The sequence below is a fragment of the Onychostoma macrolepis genome, chromosome 24 (genome assembly GCF_012432095.1).
Source record: "Onychostoma macrolepis isolate SWU-2019 chromosome 24, ASM1243209v1, whole genome shotgun sequence".
NCBI classification, from domain to species: domain Eukaryota; kingdom Metazoa; phylum Chordata; class Actinopteri; order Cypriniformes; family Cyprinidae; genus Onychostoma; species Onychostoma macrolepis.
This window is the reverse complement of record NC_081178.1, coordinates 11,760,960-11,781,839: the sequence shown is the minus strand read 5'-3', so window position 1 is coordinate 11,781,839 and position 20,880 is coordinate 11,760,960. Positions and strand designations below refer to the sequence as shown.

The following is a 20,880-nucleotide window of genomic DNA, read 5'->3' as shown; positions in this document are numbered from 1 at the left end:
GTTATAGCACTTGCATATCATTGCTCTTTTGTTGAGTTTGATTGCTTCCATTGTCCTCATTGGATAAAAGCGTCTGCTAAATGACTAAATGTAATGTACATCCATCTATCCATCTATCTATCTATCTACAGACACTTATAAATAGGAAAATGTATACATGATAATAATTGTAATAATAGTAGTAGTAATAACAACAATAACAACAACAACAATAATAATAATAAATGTCTTTGTAAGACATCTCAGATTAGTAATTTAGGCTATTAAAACCACATACTGACACATAAATACCAAATTAATTAAAAAAATACATTTTAAGTTACGATATGAAAGGTGCAAAGTAACATTCCCTGTTTTTAACACTTAAATTCCAATTCCCTGTGTTTAACAGTTAAGCTCAAGATACAAAAATATAACATTTTATCAAAAATCGTAAATGTCAATATATTATTATCAATGATTGTGATATGTGCTTTATGATTTAAATGAATCCCCTACTGACTCCTTATGCGAACTGCAGTCGTACCCAGCATGCACAGCAGAGCTATTAGCGCTTAGCTGAACAAGTGTAGACAGAAGACAACAACAACAGCATGATCCCAGCCAAACGCCAGGCTGATGGACTAGGCCAGCTATGGACCCCGATAACGAGTATCAGTACATGGCGACAAAAGTGTGGCTCTTGCTGACTAGTCATCTGGCTCGATGAGGAGGTTGATTTTATTGCTAAACGTCCACTAAGGTGCTCATTGTTTCTCAAGTGTTTTAAAATATACTGCTGCTAAATATCTCGAGTCTATGTGCGAGTGTCTTCCGGCGGGAGCAGCAGCAGCAGCGGTGCCATGAACAGTGGACTCCCAGCTTCAGCTGCTCCGCTCGGGGGTGTCGGAATACCCGGTGTGAAAGTAAAATTCTGCCGTTATTATGCGAAAGACAAGACTTGTTTTTACGGAGATGAATGCCAGTTTCTGCACGAGGACCCGTCCATGGCGAGCCTTTCTCTGCACGGTGGTGGTACAGGTGCTGGCGGCGGAGGAGGAAGCCCCGTCTCTTTATCTCTCGCCGGAGGAGCAGTGACGGCGGCGGGATACGTGCTCGGAAATAGCGCGGCCAGCGGTGCTCCGGCAAACGTTCCCAAAAAGAACGATTCTCTCGGTCCCGCGGGAACAGCTCCGGAGGGACATCTGTTGTCCAGTAAGTTTGCACTGAGGCCTAACGTATCCTGTCCTCTGTTGTTGTTGCTGTTCGGTTATGGGGCTAGACGGCGGCTTTTGTTTAAATCGAGGCCGTGGATTCAGCGGCCTACCTCTCGCTACCAAAAAAACACGGGAAATCAACATGTTACTCCACAGCGCGCAAGCACTTTTGAAACGACAGACGAAAATACTTGAACAACCGAAGCAAAGGCGTTTAGTTAATACTCTACGTGGTTTTTGCTGGTTTGAAAGTGTTCTTCCAAATGCATAAGTTTAGTATTTGTTAACTGATAGGTATGGCAAGCCATTTTAATATTTATCTTAGATCATTCTCAATGGGAAGTTGTTAAGGCACTAAGGAATATTTTGCATGAAACTGGTCTTAGAAGAATACAAAATGAGATCAATAAAGCCACACTTTATTTTACACACTCCAATATAGTAGGTTGCAGTATGCACCTCTAATATTGGTCTGTAACTCGTCATAAAACTGGAAGAACATTTATCTTTTAAGACTAAGCGACACACTAGTTTTACAGCAATACTCCAGTAATCTGGAGTTTGCTACTATCTTTTACAATTTCACATGCAAATACTCATCATGAGACACTACTACTTATTCTAGTACTTATTTTAATAGTTACTAGTATCTGTTCTGTATGGTGCCCGTGAGGTGACATGGTTGGTTCACTTAGTTTTGTCGTGGCCACGACTACTTATGTTGAGGGAACAACATATTTTTCTTGTGGCCAAGAGTTCAATGCGTAAACAAACCTGCGTGACCATAGCAACCCGGGATTGTCAGAGATGGATTCATTAATATTTAATTTAGAATTAAGAAATTATTATATTAACTATTATAGAAATTACATTATTAAACTATTACCATGGCTACCGGACTGTATTAAGTGCCATAGTCAGCATTCAAATGAAGTTTATCCTGAAATGTTACATAAAGTGCATAAAATAAAATAGGCCCACAAGAAAACATTTTTATCCATCCCACAGTCTTGTAAATCCATTAACTGATAGTCTTTTTCCTGTAATATTTGTATATTATTATTATTATTAGCCTATTGTTATTGATTATATTTTGATATTCGTTTTTTCCCTTCATTTTGATCTCTTTACTTAACGTTCTGAATTGTAAATAACAGCCTACTGTAAATGCTCGACGTGCAATAAAGCTTTAATTATGCTGACTGGAATTTTTACTGGAATGCAGTTTAAATTTAACATAGGCTATATTTCATTTTATTTCTGCTAAGTAATAGACCATAATTACAAATACTATATAGTGTTTCGTTGAGGAATTAATCATTCACGTAATTTCATTTGTAAATGAAAACACAACACGCTCATTTATCATCACACACGGGCATAAATACAATCATAAAGTCAAAACTTTATTGGCATAATTGTCAAGCGTTGACAGTATTTGCAAAATATATGGTAGGCTGGCAAATATAGCATAATTACACAAAACGTTAACTAGGTAAAGCGATACACAAATTGAAAGGGGAAATAAGCATATATAACAAATATAAAAACATAACCCTATAAGTTAATGTAGTAGTAATAATAATAATAATAGCCTATACAAATATTAAATTAAATGTTTAATGTTAATAAAAATGTTTTATGATAATATCTGATAATCCCGGGTTGCTATGGTCACGCAGGTTTGTTTACGCATTGAACTCGTGGCCACGAAAAAAATATGTTGTTCCATCAACATAGCATCTCGAGGCCACGACATAAGGACATAATATCACGTTCCCACGAGTTAATATCTCGTGGCCACAACACAACTAAGTGAACTGAACATGTCACCTCGTGGGCACCGTAGTTCTATTTTTTTCAAGTGCTAAACGAGTTGACCGTAGTAGGCCTGCCATCCAGATACTATTGTATTCCAGTTGTTACAAGTAATTTTTTTCTTAATCGTTCTAGTAATAGTTTTATAGAATTGTACAGTTGCTGTTCTGGGGTTCGTTTCCCAAAAGCAACTATGGTTGCAAGTTCCGTTGTTACCATTAGAGTTCAATGGAACTAACCATCATAGTTAGCTAGTGATGGTTTTTGGGAAACACACCCCTGGTTAGTTAGTACATATGACAGGTAGAAAAAAGAGGTTGGGTGAAATAGGTGGAGTAATAAATACTAGTGACAGATGGGATAGATAATGGTGTCTCATAAATGGGTACTAAAAATTTAAATGTCATAAGTAATAAATACTATATAGTATTAAATTAATAGTTATTAGTTTAATAGTTATAATAATTAGTGAGGATTTTAAAAAAGATACTCATCCTATTGGAATACATACTAAGTGTGTAGTTACACGCATCTCCACAGAATTCAGTGGCAAGAATGTTTTAACAGTGACAGTGGCATAGATACTAGTTTTAATGGATAAATGTTAAATGACTTGCCATAGAAAGAGACCTGCCATTGTTCACAGGCGAGATTGAAGCATCTTTATAAACTAACCCAATAGCAAACATCATGTTTGCCAGTGTTTTGATGACGCTTTAGAAGAGTCTGACTGCATTTTCACAGTAAAGTTGATGATGTCCAGCAGCTCTTAAGACTTTGTTTTAGTGGAAATTTAGGAGAAATTCTGTGGAACTTGCTTTTAGGAGAGCACATTAATCTTTTAAAACAATATACTGAAGCAACCTTTCACTGGTGCAACCATTCACAGTCACATAAATTATTTATTTTATTTAGTTTAAAAAAAGGCATGCATAGGACTTTGTGTAAGATACTGTGTGTAAACAAAGGATTCACATGTGTTTTTGTTTCACTGCAGTCCCTGGGATGGAGGGAGGTGCTCTGAATGATGCCAGTCTGACCAACTCGTACTTCAGCAGCACCTTTATTGGGGTCAATGGGTTTGGAGGCCCAGCAGAGTCCAAATATTCAATGATGCAGGTAACATAACCACTAGTGCCTGTGTGTGGTGAAAAACAGGAAACCAAAAGAAAATACTAGCAACTGGGTCCGTCAAATGGAGCACACAGTGGTGATTCATAATGGGACACTTCACATGTTGATGGTTGCTTGTGTTATTAGAGGATGACCAGCAGTAGCAGTTCTCCGAGTCTGCTGAATGATGGTGCCAAGAGCTTCAGCCACAGCACACATGGTGAGTTAAAAATTGTTTGAAACTTTTGTTGTGGGAATAAAGCTGTCATGGCAAGATTTGAAAACCTTTTCTATGTGTCCGCTCCACTTTTTAGATCCAGTAAATTCCCCAACATCATCACTCTTCAGTGATTTTGGTGCTTTGAGCATATCACAAAGGAGAAAGGTAAGGTTTAACATGTCAGTTTGTGCTCTTTGTATTGTGCTAATGGAAGAATCACTTGTATTTCTGACATCTTTCAAGAAGGTTTCTTGACCAATTTTGATAAGACTAATCATCCAACAACTGACTAGTCGATTAATGAGTTTTAAAAAATTATATTTTTGGCAGTGGAATTTTAATTACTATGATGACATCATGCTGTGTTTTAACTTTTAGAGAGTTTGCACAGGAAATACCTTAAAGAAAAGTTGTGTATTTATATTTTCCGCATGAATTTTTATGTAATTATATGTATTTTAATATAACTTTATTTTATTTTTTTATATATATAATTATAATTTATTTTAGTTATTGTAATCTTATTGATTTTTTTTCAAGCAAACAAACAAACCAACTCCACTCTGAAAACCCCTGCCCTAAGAAACGAGTCTTGATTGGAATATGATACAGGTGTTCCTTGAGACATTAGCTCATTAAGACATTAACTTGGAAAAAGTTGTGCCAATACCAAGATCACAGTGCAAAAAGTTACTTTCTTAAAAGTGCCAGAGTGAAAACATTATGGTTCTATTTGTATCTGCGGTTCTTTTTCAGGCTCCTAACCCCACAGCCAGTGAGTTTGTCCCTAAAGGGGCCCCACGGATGGCCTCCATGTCTCAGACGACCGTGCCAGCATTCACCTCCCCCATCTTCCCTCATCCTGGCTTGAGCAGCTCCACTGCGGCTGCTCTTGCACCTGGTCAGTGACTCACTCCCAGAAAGTACCACCTGGTGTTCTGCCATTCTGTCTGTCCTTTTTGTTTTTTGCTAGACCTCCTTTCTTAGTTTAGCATTTCTATTCAGTCTTTTAACGTGTGTGATCTTTTAGGTTGTGAATCTGGTCAGGGTACTCTGTTTTTAATTAGGCTTGAATATCTGGTTTCTTGGACAGGTATGTCGCTCTCTGCTGGGTCTTCTCCTCTTCACTCCCCCAAAATCACCCCTCACACGTCCCCAGCCCCGCGGCGGCGCAGTCACACGCCCAACCCCAACCCCAACCCCAACCCCAACCCAGCCAATTACATGGTGCCCACCACTGCGTCTGACCAGGGAGGCGGAGCCCACGTGATTCAAAAGGAGACCGTGGGCGGTACTACCTACTTCTATACCGACAACACCCCTGCTCCCTTGGCTGGAATGGTATGGTCCATCATGTAAATCAGACTTTGCTGTGTGCTATTATTAGGCTTGTTTGAGATGAGCAAAATCTGCACAGAACTGATCACCGCGAGATGCGTGCCGGTTAGAAAAGTGTCCGAGTTACGTCCGACTTGCACTGATGTCATGCTGACGTGTACCAAAAAACTCTCGCGACAGCGAGGCGGCAGTGTCGGATTGAGCAGTCGAGCACAGTTGCTCTCCACCGACTGTGCTGATCAAAAGCATGATGGGAAACGACTGACTGACGACACAGCTTAATGCTCATTGGTTCAGACAACTGTGATGCTGCGTTCTCTTCTAAAATGTTTTTTATTTTATCTGATTTCATGCGATTATGTATTTAAATTCTGCACAAATATTACCAAACACTATGTCAGTGAGATCTCTGTGTGAGATATGTGATTGTTGTCACCATATATAAAAATTTTAAATACATGTTTGTATTAAAGTAGAAATGGGTGATGAATACGCATTTCGTATGGACTTAAATAGCAATCACTTTTTGTCTTGTTCATCATATTTATATTCATATAAAAGCAACAGAACTGAAATGATATCATGTTTATCAGCAGCACAGCATATGAGTGAGAATAATGCGATATCCGCCTTTGATCTCGTAGGTATCTGTTCCACTTCGAGAGGGCAGAACTGTCCGTCTTGACTGCGCTTATTTCACTCCTCCCCTCACTGCAGACGCCTACATTTCATGCGAGGCGAGGCACATCTCAAACAAGCCTATTGCCTTTACCTGGTTTACCTAAAATATCCAATGTGCTGTTCGCATTTTCAGGTGTTCCCAACATATCACATGTATCCGCAAACGGCACCTCATGTGGCATACATGCAGCCAAAAGCCAATGCACCATCCTTCTTTATGGCTGACGAACTCAGACAGGTAATCTGCCATTTCTGCCCTCATCTGTTAGCCAGTGTTGTTTAGTAGTTGGTTGTTGATTGTCATTTTTCACTTATTTGTCCTTGTTTGTAGGAGCTGATTAACAGGCATTTGATAACGATGGCACAGATAGATCAGTCTGAGAACCCTGGTAAGGATGTGGTTTGTCTTGTGTTGGCATGACATGTCAACAGTGTTTTGGTTTCAATGGACAAGACGGCTACTGTTCAGTTATAAAGTCTGTTTTGTGGTCAGAGCATATGGATTCACCTGCTGTCTAAGTAGAAAACCACATCCTTTGTCTGTCTGCCATTTTTAATTGGTTTGAAAAGCATTTTACGTAGTTATCCACCTTTGTGTCATCTCTATCATCTCTCTCTCTCTCTTTCTATATAGTCAAGTGTTTATTTTGGTGCATATGTGTGTAAGAAAAGGTGTGTTGGATGATTGAAATCTGTTCCATCTCTCCTTCAGGAGTGCCATCTGAGGTAGACAGTTACCACAGCCTCTTTCCCCTGGAACCCCTTCCCCCACCAAACCGTCTTCAGAAAACCAGCAACTTCAGTTACATCACTTCCTGTTACAAGGCAGTCAACAGCAAAGATGACCTGCCTTACTGCCTCAGGAGGATACATGGTGAGGCATAAAGTATTTATATGTACAGCTGTTCCTCTAGGGAGTTTGCACATTTGTTTTGAATTCCATTTTTACGTCACTGTTCTTTACAATGGCATTATTTATTTGGTTAACTAAAAATTAGATCATTTGAAGTTCAGTATGGTTTTAAAGTGCTTATGGTAATGAAAGTACCTAGATCTAATCTCTAAAAATTGGAGAACTATTGGCAGCACAACAACGCATTGTGTCTTAGTTTTTTTTGGTTTAATACCCAAGTGTAACTTTAGAAATGTCCTTTTGTGCATTCACAGGCTTCAGGCTGGTCAACACCAAGTGTATGATGCTGGTAGACATGTGGAAGAAGATTCAGCACTCTAATACTGTGACCCTCCGAGAGGTCTTCACCACCAAAGCATTTGGAGACCACTGTACGAATAGGTTTTTTTTTGTGTGTCAGTGAAATGAAGCTTTTTTTTTTTTTTTTTTTTTTTTAATAAATGCAATTACTTGGAACACAACTCTGCTCTGAGACATTTTTAAATGATGAATTTCTGAAGAAAAAATAATTGAAAGAGCTTTTCTTTTCTTTAAAAAAAAAAAAAAAAAAAAACCTTTAGTATAGTTTATTTCTTTAAAAATCTTTTCGCAAAAATGGTCATTAATTTATTAAACCATGTTTTTTTTTTTTAAATAGTATAAATGATTTTCAAAGGAGGACTAGGAATGTTTTTTTGAACTAGTTTTTTAAAAGCTTTCTTTATCATGTATGTTCGTGTCATTGACCCTTTGAAGTCTTTTCATATGATCACGTTTATCCTTTGCAGCACTGGTATTTTCCTATGACTTCCATGCGGGGGCGGAGACCATGTTCAGCAGGCACTTCAACGATCCGGCAGCAGATTCTTACTTCACAAAGAGAAAGTGGGGTTAGTTGTTTCTTGCTCTGTTGTTTCTGTTTGTGTGTGTGAGGATGCAGCCGTTAGATACAGAGTACGTCAAATGCTTGCTGGCAGTTGCGTCTTTGTGAATATGTAGCGTGGAAAGAGGAAGGAGTGGTTGAAACCGATCCCGCCTCAGGTGGGTTCAGTACCTGCAAGCTCAAGACTGACAGAGGAAGCAAAACCCAGGGATGATGTTTAGCTATAAACAGCTGCAGCGCATACGGCTGCATCAACCACAGTGTAGCCTCAAACCATAAAACGTGTGTTTGTTATCAGGATGGGCTAAAATACAGCAATATATTATAATAACCAGTCACATGTTTAATTTCCTGTTTATTTGTCAGCTACCATATTACAGGATGCTTCAGACATTTAGTTAGTGTGTTAATTGTTGCAATGTTAATTTTATATTATTTATTTAGAATTATTTAAATTTTTGGTTTTGAGAAATAACTTTCAGTTTTCTTCTATCAGGGCAGCATGAGCTCCCTCCTCCACGGCAACATGCGGGCCTGTTACCAGAGTCGCTAATTTGGGCCTACATTGTCCAGCTGAGCTCGGCACTTCGCACCATTCACACGGCTGGGCTGGCCTGCAGGGTCATGGACCCTAGTAAGATCCTCATCACTGGAAAGACACGGTATAGCCACATGCATCTTGCACATTTAAACCCAGAAGTACATTCATGTTACCACAGGACGTTAATTGATTGGGTAGTTTTGCAAATTTGCTTTTTTTTCTGAACTACTACCCTAACCGTGCAAACCAATACAATAACTGTTAAAGACAAAGCACAGTTCTGTTGAATCTTCTTAAGAGTTTGCTGTAGTTAACCAACTTATGAAATGAGGGACAGTCAAACCACAGTGTTCTGTGGGGTTCTTATTTTTTAGCCATAAATAGTGAATGGAGAAGTTCACTGTTAGATTATTTTTGCTCTTCCTTTATGTATATTCTCACAGCAGTGTTTGCACAAATAACCAACATGCAGACACGACACTGCTAAATGTTTGTTTCTCTTCCATAGGTTACGAGTCAACTGTGTAGGATTGTTTGATGTCTTAACATTTGACAATAGTCAGACCAACCACCTGGCGCTGATGCCCCAGTACCAGGTATTGAACATCTCCTTTACACCCAAACACAGTGTTACACCCATCACATACATAATTTGACTGTGCATCATCATTTAATCAGATTTTGCTACACTACCGTGTTTCTTATGCTTATCATGTTAAAATAACTTTTATATTTTAGTATATTTTTAAATGTAATTTATTTCTGATTCAGTTTTCAGTGTCAAATGATCCTACAAAAATCATTCTAATGGTGCTTTTCCACTGCGTGGTACGACTCGGCTCGGCACGGCATGGCTCAGTTCGGCTCGGTTTGTCGTTTCCACTGCATTTTAGTACCGCTTTAGAGTGGGCGGGATTATTCACGTGTCGTTATAGTTGCGCTGCCTCTACTGCCGTGACTCCTGAAAAACTTTTTCATTCCGCGTCGCTCCATCACGCTCTCGCTGGATCCACTCCTCGGCTATCAACGAGAGGACAATCTGTACTTCCTCAACAGACAACGAAACAGCATTTTTTGGTTGTTAAAAGAAAAGTGCACTCATTCAAAACAGTTGCGTTCGATCCTTCGCTGGCTGTGCTGATTTAAATCTAGCCGAGTCTGTGGTGTCTCGTGCCACAAGTTTAATGACGCAGGCAGTGATGATTTTTTCCAGCCAATCAGTGATCAGCAGAGTTTACACGTCACGTCACGTTTTGGTAACGGTGCGGTTCGCTTGGAACCTCGGTCGAGGTGGTACTGAAAAAAGTACCAGGTACTGTACCAAGTGGAAAACCCCCCAAAAGTGAGCCTTACTGAGCCGTACTGAACTGTACCGTGCCGTACCATGCAGTGGAAAAGCGCCATAATATGCTGATGTGGTGCTCAAGGAAAGTTTTTATCAGTGTTTATCAACAGTTGCGCTGCTTGGTAAATGAAATTTCAAATAAATGCTTTTCTTTCAAAATGTCCTAAAAAGGTTCTTTTGATCGATTTAATGCATCCATCCGAAACAGAAATAATTTAAAAAATAAGTTGTAAAGTCTTGGTGTCCCCAAACTTTGGTGTTTATAACATTTTACTAATAAATTAGTCACATTTATTTTTATGGCAGTTAATTGCCAGAATTTCATGACTGTGACTATACACAACTTTAATATTGATATGAAGTTCTTTGTACTAGCAATGGGTTTTGAAGGATATTTTGTTGTGGTGCAACCTTTTTTTTTTTTCTCTCTTTTTATTTATTTATTTTTTTGTCTTGTGTCTGTCGTTTCACACTTTGGGTCTAAACTCTAAGTTTCATCAGTTGCTGTTCCTCTTTGTGTCCATCAGCAAGCAGATCTCATCTCCCTGGGGAAGGTGGTGTTGGCTCTGGCGTGTAACTCTCTAGCTGGCATTAAGAGAGAAAATTTGCAGAAGGCCATGGAGCTGGTGTCAATCAACTACTCTTCTGACCTCAAGAACCTCATTCTGTGGGCCTCTATCTCTTTCTTACACACATTTTTATAACCTAAATGCTCTCAAAGTGGTAATACTATGACATATGACAGTTTGTGGTTCTGTATGTGTCCTGTTATAACATGACTAGTTATAACATGTTCGTGCACTCATACATTCTCACTTGTGCATTAGTTTGAATGTGGTGCCACATCTTATGGTCATGTTTCGATCTTCAGGTACCTGCTCTCAGAACAAAGCCGTCTGCGCAGCGTCAATGACATTATGCCCATGATTGGAGCACGATTTTACACTCAACTCGATGCCTCGCAAATGAGAAATGATGTCATTGAGGAGGACCTGGCCAAGGTATTTAAATTGGTTTCAAGTTTATAGTTTCTATCCACCTTATTTTTTGCACAAGCGTAAATGGCTGCAAGCATTTATAAATGTAATGTATCTGGCTTGAGGTGTCATTCACTTCCTGGTATTTTTAAATGTACAAAACAGCTCGTTATGCTGCTTGAAACTGCTAACAGATGTTTTTTTACCTTATTATTTTAATGTATTGTCTTAATTATAAACACACTGGTTTGTAGCGTAAACAGTTTTACCATTTACTGCTCTTTGATATTCTTCTCGTTATTTCTCTATAATAAGAAATCTAATGAATTGAAAGTCTCGCAAATTCATAGAAAACAGCTTACTTCCGCATTGAAAAATAAGGTGGATACACTAGTGTTTCAAACAGAATGATGCTGTTTCTTGTAAATATTTAAGGAAGTTTATTATGAATGAAAATATTTATTTATTTTTTTTTAAAAACGTACATTTAATTGCACCTTTTTTTTTTTTAATCAGCAATGCGATATTGACTTGCATTTCACAAACCTACATACAAACACTTATTGGTTAATTTACAGCTGGATGTCACTGAAAATAAAAATGTGCAGTTCTCTGAGATTCTTAATTAAGATTCTTTAAAGGGATACTCCACCCCAAAATGAAAATTGGTCATTAATCGCTTACCCCCATGTCGTTCCAAACCCGTAAAAGCTTTGTTTGTCCTAGGAACACAATTTAAGATATTTTGGATGAAAATCGGGAGGTTTGTGACTGTCCCATTGACTGCCAAGTAAATTACACTGTCAAGGCACAGAAAAGTATAATAAAACTTCGACAAAATACTCCATCTGCCATCTGTGGTTCAATCTGAATTTTATGAAGCGACGAGAATACTTTTTGTATGCAAAGAAAATAAAAATAACGACATTTATTCAACAATTCGTCTCCTCTCTGTGTCAGCGTAGCGCCATTTTGGAGAGCATCCGATGGACGCAAAGTGCGTACACTATTCTCTGTCATTAGTAACGCATGGATACGCCGTTTACGTTCAAATCAAAGCGTAAATAAACGTACAATACGTATCCATGCGTTACTGATGACAGAGAATAGTGTACGCACTTTGCGTCCATCGGATGCTCTCCAAAATGGCGCTACGCTGACACAGAGAGACTCTCCCTGCGTCGCAATGTGCGTACTATCCACACTATCTGCCCTAAATAGTATTGAAAATCACTAATATCACAGAATTTAGGATGAATAGTATGCACATTGGGACGCAGGCAGTGTCTGTGCCTTGACAGTGTAATTTACTTGGCAGTCAATGGGACAGTCACAAACCTACCACTTTTCATCCAAAATATCTTAAATTGTGTTCCGAGGACGAACGAAGCTTTTACGGGTTTGGAACGACACGGGGAAAAGAGATTAATGACACAATTTTCCCTTTAATCATTCCTGATGGATTCAGTGATTCATTCTGTAGAATTGTCAGACTAATTGAAACAAATAACTGACTTCATTTGCGATTCATTAAAAGAACCAGCTCAAAAGAATCATTCCTTTTTTTTTATTTTTTTTTTTATTGAACAACACTAGTTATGCTGTGCTGTTTGTTTTTGAGGCCCGGACAGCCAGAGAATAGAAAGTTGCTGCTGGAAAGTTGGGTTGAAAAAGGCATTATTTTGTCAGTCTTTTTGTCTTGTCAGTTTCCATTCAGAGTCACAGCTAGGCTGTAGATTCAATATCAGTTTAGGAAACAAAAAGAAATGCGTATGCCATTATCTAGTGTGTGCTGATCTTGCACTGAAGGGGGTGGAGGTGTGATCACTGTAGATATTTTGGATGGTTTCAGCTGTTCTCTCTTCTGCTTTCCTCCTTTTGAACACTAGTATCAGATTAACAACCGAAGGTTGTTGTTTTTTTTTTGTACCATTCTTTTACAAACACCTACAAAACATGCACTGTTGCATTTAACCCCTGTTTCATCAAGAATGTGGACTTACTATATTAAACGGTGCGTGCCTCCTGTGTTTGTTTGACACTGCTGCATCAGATGTGAGAGCAAATGTGACTCAGAAAGAGGTTTAAATATGACCTGGTTTCCTCTCTAACTTCCCTTCTCATAATCTGCAAAGTCTCACTTACGCAAACCCAAAAATAACCTTTTTTTGTTATTCAAAAACGATCCTAATAAATTTGTATTACAAATTTTTGCTTATGCATCTGTATTTTGCAGGAGGTTCAAAATGGGCGATTGTTCCGCCTACTGGCAAAACTGGGAACGATCAACGAGAGACCGGAGTAAGTCTTTTATTACAACTAAAGTATTGAAACCTTTCTGATATGGCAACTTTTATAGAATGCTTTCAAAATGCTTCACTTCAACATGTAATATTAATTCTTGTAGGTTCCAGAAGGACCCGACGTGGTCTGAGACTGGTGATCGTTACCTGCTGAAGCTCTTCAGAGATCACCTGTTCCACCAGGTAACTGAGGCAGGCACACCCTGGATCGACCTCAGCCACATCGTGTCCTGTCTCAATAAGGTGAGCTTGTTTATCTTGTGCAGAGACTGTAGTCAGGTTAGACACCATAATGAATTGAATGCAAATGAAAACAAGGCTGTGAGGGACATACTTTACAGACTTTGGGTGCTTCTCAATATCCCTCCTCGTTTCCTCGCACCTCGCCCTCCATCCTATCCAATCGAGCTCAGCCATCTTGTAGGACATCTCAATTCTCTATTGCACCGCGAGGATCAAGGAGTGGGGAGGCTTCCTGAGGAGTCATGAGCGAGGATACACAGGTGTATTCTATGCGGAAGTCTTTTTTTGCAAAAACTGACACACAAATTCTCCTCCCCCTTCACATCTGTCATAATAATTTATATTTATATTTTACTAGGGGTGCTCCCGATTGATCGGCTACCGATCACTCTCGGCCGATAATCGCTTTGGGATGTTTGATCGGCGGTCTCTAAAAAGGCCGATCTCAAAAAACAATCTCTAGCTGATGATGAGTCTGCCGTGAGAAGATTGACAAGACATGCAGCGGCACCGTCTCAGTCTCTGTCCGGCGCAGGTGGAATAATTATAATGCTGTACAATTAATATTTTTAAATTAAATAACTTATAAAGTAATTTAAAAAAGTTTCTGTGAAACGTAACATAATTTCACAAACAGCATGAGAGAATCACAGTGCGCTCTCTCTCTCAAAATGCACAAATGGCTTCAAATCACATTGAGTCCGCACTATAATGCCTTTCACACACATGCTTCATCTGCAGTGCGTATGCAGTCCGTGTGTGTTATGTATGCGGTGCAGAAGCAGCACGGACTCATTGGGCTTTCACATAGGACGAGTTTGCAGTTCACGCCTGATCCGTGGCTGTTTACCACAAACACAGAATTTATCCATTATTATACTTGAAAAGTGCTTTTTCAGCATTGTAGTGATACTCTTTTATCACAGTACAGTTACACAATCATTCATAGACATTCATGTTTAAATTCAATTTAATATAAACAACATTAAATGCATTTAGCTATAGATTTGTATATCAAGTTGCTCAAGCAAGTGGAAACGCATTTAAACAGCAGCCTACATTGTGTTAGCCTATCACAAATATTTTAAATTAAAACTTACCACTGACAGAAACAGTCTGCTCTCGTGCCTTTTAAATGTAAATCTTTATTACAAACAGTCCCGCGGGTCTTAAAGAACTTTTGTTTTCTACCTCCACAAGACACTTGTGCATATGTTGCCTTGTTTATCTAAAAGTGCACTTTTCTTTGTTTTAAACCTAGCCAAAAAGCCTGTGAAACACAGTAGACTTTAATTATATCTATTTTTTGTGAAATTACTACATTTCCTTGTCAATCCATGTTAATTTTTACCGTGAACAAAGCGCTGTCACTTTTTTCCACCGTTCCTGGAACACACTGCCGGACCGCAAACGCGGGCAGTGTGAACGTTTTAATCAGTTAACGGGTGCGGAAAAAAAATACACAGTATGTGTGAAAAGCAGTGCATGGTCAAACATTTAGGTGAGAAATATATATTTTTGAAAAATATCTAAAAAATGCTCTCCTCCACCCCTCCAAATTAAAAAATCCTCTCACAACAGTTACCTAAGAGGGGAATTCATTTTCAAAAATCAAATTCAGGCCCTGAATAAATGTTTAAAAATCTTGATTGGAGTATCACTATAAATAATTCTACATGATAAAAAGAAGGCTTTAAAAAGATCGGTATCGGTGATCGGATCGGCAGATACTGCTTTCTGTGATCGGCCTCAAAAATCCTGATCGGAGCACCCCTATATTTTACCTTTGCAGTTTACGTAAACCATACATGTCATATTTCAACAGGGCATCTTGCTTTATTAATATTTATGAATGCCTTAAATAACAAACTTTAACAACATGAGGGCAGATCCTTTAGCGCAGCTGATGATGCTTTTAAGTGACACTTGAGTGGTCAAGAATATTCCAATGTTCATCCTTTGATTCCTCCGTCCTCATTTCCTTTCCTTGCACCCTTCCCTCATATCCTAACGGGGTGGAGCTAAGACACGAGGAAAGGAAACTAGGATGCACAAATAAGAAATGAGAAACACCCTTTGTCTTTACAATGACAGGTACTATATAAAGCTCACAGCCTTTTTATTGGAGTTTGGAGCAGTTTTATGCAGGTTTTTCTATGGAAAGATGTTTCATCCGCTATCTGAGGAACCCTGGCTAAGGTCAATTGGAGCTCATATTATATCTGGAGTTATATCTGGGTCAACAATTTATTAAATTGTTTAAAATTATGTTAAAATGCAACTTGTAAATACAATTACTTTAATACATTTATTTACTTTAATGCAACATTTTTAATTTCTGAATTTAAACTTTTTTCATATTGTTGGAGGGATGGTTAAGTAAAAACTGTCAAGAAGCCTCATTAAAAAAATTAAATACTTGAAAATAAAATCTTTATCAATCTTTTGTTTTTGATTTCAAAACATTAATAAGCGGTTTTGTTGTATTTTTATAAGTTAATTTGACCTTATGACAAGGGAAGGTTAGTTTAGGTTGTAATGTCATGTGATATTTATGAACTCATTCATGATTTATTTTTTATTTTTTTAAACCTTGGGGGAAAAAAAGATGAATACACGTGTATTTATGGTGTAAAGAAAATGTTATTAATTTGTCTTGATAGTTACACCACATTACATTTTTAGAGCCATTAAAGTTACATTGTTTTATCTTAAATAGTGAATGTTTTTCAAACCCAATATGAAAACAACATTTCTAAGAACATAGAACATATTTTAAACCAGATTTTGATGATTTTCAGTAGCATTTTGTTTGTGTCCTTGTTGCATTACGTGGACTTACTATATTAATATTAACAGTAAATGATGTATAATTGCAAGCAACTAACCCTAATCCTTACTCAGTAACCCTATAGTAAGTACATGTTTTTAATTTAATATTACTTAATTGTAGAATTGCATATATTTTAAATTACGTATATAATTTGTAACTTTAAAATGAAATGTAACCGATTTTTCTTATTCATTATCATGGAACTCTATTGTTTGTCATTCATCACTTCAGCTGTGCTAGTTTAACCAATTCACTATTTTTGTCACTAACTTCCTTTACTTTCTCATTGCAGTTGGATGCTGGAGTACCGGAGAAGATCAGTCTGGTGTCGCGGGATGAGAAGAGCGTGCTCGTGGTGACTTACTCAGACCTGAAGCGCTGCTTTGAGAGCACCTTCCAGGAACTGCTTGCCGCCACGAACGGCCCCCTGTAACCCCCAGCCATCCACAAGAGTGGGCTGGAACTGCCTGAAACAGAGCACATTGCACTACAGCCTGGAACCATAGGTGCAGAATGATGATCTCACGACCAGGGCAGAGCCAGCTGGTTGCTCACCTCCAGTCAGATACACTGTTCTGTCCAGAGAAAGTTGTTTTCTAAAGCTTATTTTTTTAGTTTTCACAACAACACCGCAGCTACAGAATTATGAACTGAACTGAGAGCTGTGATAACGATGAATTCTTTTTTTTTTTTTTTTTTTTTTAGACTTGGGAACAATGTCCAAAAAATAAGAGACTTTACTTCCTGCTTTTATTTTAAATTTTTTTTTTTCTTTGGAGGATGCACTAAACATTTTAAGTTCCTTTTTAAGTGATTGTGCGTGTCCCACAGGGTGCGTTGAGGGCCGGGGCCTCACACATGAAATGGAAGAAAAACAGAGCGCCGTTTTTTTTCCACATCATCTCCTCACGCGTTTTTAATGAGGTACTACGATTTGGGACAGACCACTGGTCATGTGATCAGAGTCCTCGGCTCTGATGGGACAAACCATTGGGTTGGGCAAACTGATGAGACTGACCACTTATGAATGTGTGGCATTAGTAGTAATGTGCCGCCACTCCTCGTCTGCTGTATTGACTCATTTAAAAGTTGGCCAACTTGGAGGCGGGAGGGGAAGTTACTGGTTGCGTGCAGTCGAGGGGGGATTCCATGACAAAGGGGTGCTCTCTCCTCTTGCTGTGTAAACTTGTCGTTTATTTCAGAATTTCGCAACATCCTTTTTCATTTTACGGATGCTTTTTGAAATCAGATTTTGAGAGGATGCATTTTCGTTGTCGTTTCTGTTGTTTTTTTTTAGTCAGGCTCTTGTGATAGGAACCAAAGAACTGGACCACGCTAGCAAGGGAAACCAGTTCTGTCTCATTGTGGAATGTCCTCTTATGCCTCTGTTGTGGAGCATCCCAAGTTTCTGTCCATTTCGTCATTCTTTTTCCTAATTCGTTCTTATTTTCCCGCTCTCCACGCTAGTATTGGTTTGGATATAGTGAATCTCAGTATAGAGCTCTCTTGTGTTGTTACTGTCATTCCCTTTCCTCACCAAGTTGTTGTACAGAGATGCATGATGGGATGTTTCTCACTTCACTAGTGTGATCTCTGTGGACCAGTCCCAGCAGGACGGTTGGGATTGTATTGGTTTCTCTTGGTTTCGTTTTTGTTTAACTATGATTTGACCTATGAATTATGTGACAACATCCGGAAAACAGTTTGGAATTCGCTCAGGTTGATCCCTGACAGGAATATGCCAATGACTGAATGTGTCTGACCTGTCATTGGTGACTGCCCAATCCGTGAGTCAAAGAAAAGGCAGGACTTGCAGCACAGATTTGGGTGTGCCACACTGGACCGAGAGGGTGCAGGATACAGCAGGCAGAGCTGAGGATGCTGCAAGTTCAATAATGTACTTTTCCCCTCTTCTTTTTTGTTTGTCGACTGATACTTGGTGGACATGGTGCCAAGCCCGTATCCCTCTCCGAATCTCTCACTCACACACACACACACACACACTCACACACACTCACACTCTCACACTCTCTCACACACACACACACACACACACACACACACACACACACACACACACACACACACACACACATACACATACACACACACATACATTAATTCACCTTTTACAGGCCGATCTCATATCATGTACCCAGTTTTCAGTGGAACGCACTCCAGACACACACATACATATGCACTCGTACATGAAATCCTCCTTCACCATCCCAGTACGTTTTATGCCCTTCTTGTTTATTGTCACATTTTTGCAATATTTGTGTGTACAGCAGTATTTTAATAAAGAGTAATAAAAGAGAACACTTGTTTGTTTGTTCTTAAATGGCATAATTGTTGTTTGAGTACAGTATGATGAACTACAGCAGCAAAAAGGAACTTGTTTGCAACTTTTGGCTGAAAGTCAGAGCACAGAAGAGAAGAATCGGATGCAAAAGATTCCATTTCATATAAATGCTGTTTTGAACACGAATAATGCTGAAAACATTCTCATGGTTTCCCATAAACACTATGCAGCACAATTGTTTTCATGTTTCTTTAGCAGCAAATTAGAATGATTTCTGAAGGATCATATGACCCTGTAACTGGAGTAATGGCTGCTGAAAATTCAGTTTTGCTAACACTGAAATAAATTACATTTTAAAATATATTAAAATAGAAGATATTTTAAATAGTCATATTTCACAATTTTACTGTTCAAAAATCGTCAATTTATTTTTTTTTTACTGACCCCAATTTTTTTTAATGCTAAGAGATATATATATTTCCAATTAAAATGTATTTTATTCTACCTAAACTAAAAAGTCTTGTCCTCATTTGCAGGCTTCGTGCATTGGCAGTCATGCGACTGCCAAAAAATTGCTTTGGCTCTAGATCTGAAATTTATTTTGTTCTTTTTCAGCATTAAATACACCATTAAAATATTTTCAGAGGTTACTATTAAGGTGTTGAATGTAAATAAATACAGTGTAAGGTGAACTTTTCCAGCATATGGCTTGCAGCACATGAAATGTGCTCTACAGTTAAACATTTGGTACCTACAAGCAGTGATTGTAGTAAATGCTTTTCATAAATAATATTAGCTGCTCTGTGACTAAAACAAAACTAAAGTGGTACAGATTACCAGTGGCTTCAAAGACGGTATACAGATATGAGATGAGAGTTTAAAAACAAAAACGCTGAAATGCTAGTTGCAACACTGCAGACAAAAGTCGTGCAAAACATGGAAATTTCCAGGCCTGAAGTTACAGATTAATCACAATTAACTCCTAAAATGGAAATTTCCATATGAATTTTTGTTAATATTACAATTGGCTAAAAATTGCTTTGTGTGAGTGTAAGCTCTAAAAAATGTTCAAAATGTTCTAATTTAATTTTAACCAGTAATTTAAAAAATCACAGAAACTGATTGGGTAAAGAGGTGTGGGAATGTGCAGAGGTTTGACAGGACAAACCTCGCACAATAAGGTACTGAAAGCAAAAGAGTTGAGATAAGCAGTGTTTTTGTGGTGGTGGTAACGGATGTTGACTGGTGTTTACAGGCAGGTTGGCTGACGCAAGTGTTAGAAACAGGGGTAAAGGAGAGCAGCTTCATAGTCTGGTGGTGGAGAGCAGCACCTCTCCGAGTAACACACAGGAGGAACCTCCCTCTGAAGACAACAGGGGGCGCTATTCATACAAGGCAGCATTTTTGCAGGCAGCTTCATGTGCTGGTTTTGACCTTTAGAGAAGAGCCTGCAACACAAAAGGCAGTGACCTCATTTTATGTAACTAATTACATACATGTAACTCAGTGGTTGTTTTTCACATGTTCATTTTAACACACTATATTGCCAAAAGTATTGGGACACCCCCTTCTAAAGAACAGGGTTAACTACTTTAGTACTTTACAAATCTTGTAATGTTTAAGCATATAACGCTGTTCTAGGGAATTGTGTGTTTCTAATATAATAGCAACAGTTTGCACAGGACCCTTTTCTTTTCTAACAGGACCATGACTCCGTGTATAAGGTACAAGGTTCAAAAAGAAATGATTGATTTAGTCAGTGTGGAAGAACTTGACTGGTCAGCAGAAAGCCAAGTCCCAATCCAAGCTGAACACCTCTGGTGTGACTTTAAATGCAAACCTTGAGCCACAAACTCTTTACCAAACACCAATGACTTGTACATATGGGTACAGTCATTTTAGACACTTCCAAAACTGTTGCAACAAAGATGGAAATACAATTTTGAATATGTTTACGGTAAACTGTAATATTTTGAAATATTGCAATGTAAAATAATGTATTAAAAAATTATTCAAATATACTTTAAAAATGTCATTCCAACAGCATTTATTTAAAACAGTAATCTTATAAATGTTTCTACTATCACTTTTGATCAATTTAAAGCATCATTGCTGAATAAAAGTACTATATAAAAAGTCCTTAAAATAAAAGATCTTACTGACCCCAAACTTTTTAATGGTTATGTAACAGATCA

General features: G+C 38.3%; 2 protein-coding genes across 3 annotated transcripts in view; one reads left to right on the top strand and one right to left on the bottom strand.

Moving 5' to 3' along the window:
• The first annotated feature begins 330 nt into the window (after positions 1–330).
• pan3 (poly(A) specific ribonuclease subunit PAN3) lies at positions 331–18,500 on the top strand. Its single transcript, XM_058764712.1, has 18 exons — positions 331–1,194; positions 4,012–4,133; positions 4,275–4,347; positions 4,442–4,512; positions 5,104–5,248; positions 5,441–5,688; positions 6,500–6,604; positions 6,698–6,755; positions 7,079–7,240; positions 7,534–7,650; positions 8,047–8,148; positions 8,638–8,803; positions 9,191–9,278; positions 10,555–10,694; positions 10,899–11,028; positions 13,241–13,305; positions 13,412–13,550; positions 16,676–18,500. Exons 1-18 carry the CDS (start codon positions 843–845, stop codon positions 16,814–16,816), a joined length of 2,424 nt encoding a protein of 807 aa, XP_058620695.1. The 5' UTR covers positions 331–842; the 3' UTR covers positions 16,817–18,500.
• Positions 17,062–20,880, bottom strand: part of flt1 (fms related receptor tyrosine kinase 1) — a 33,841-nt gene continuing 30,022 nt past the window's right edge. For both annotated transcript variants that reach the window (XM_058764705.1, XM_058764707.1), the window contains one exon: positions 17,062–20,133. In XM_058764705.1, the coding sequence (XP_058620688.1) occupies positions 19,962–20,133 (172 nt within the window). In that variant the 3' untranslated portion in view covers positions 17,062–19,961. The remainder of the gene's footprint in view (positions 20,134–20,880) is intronic.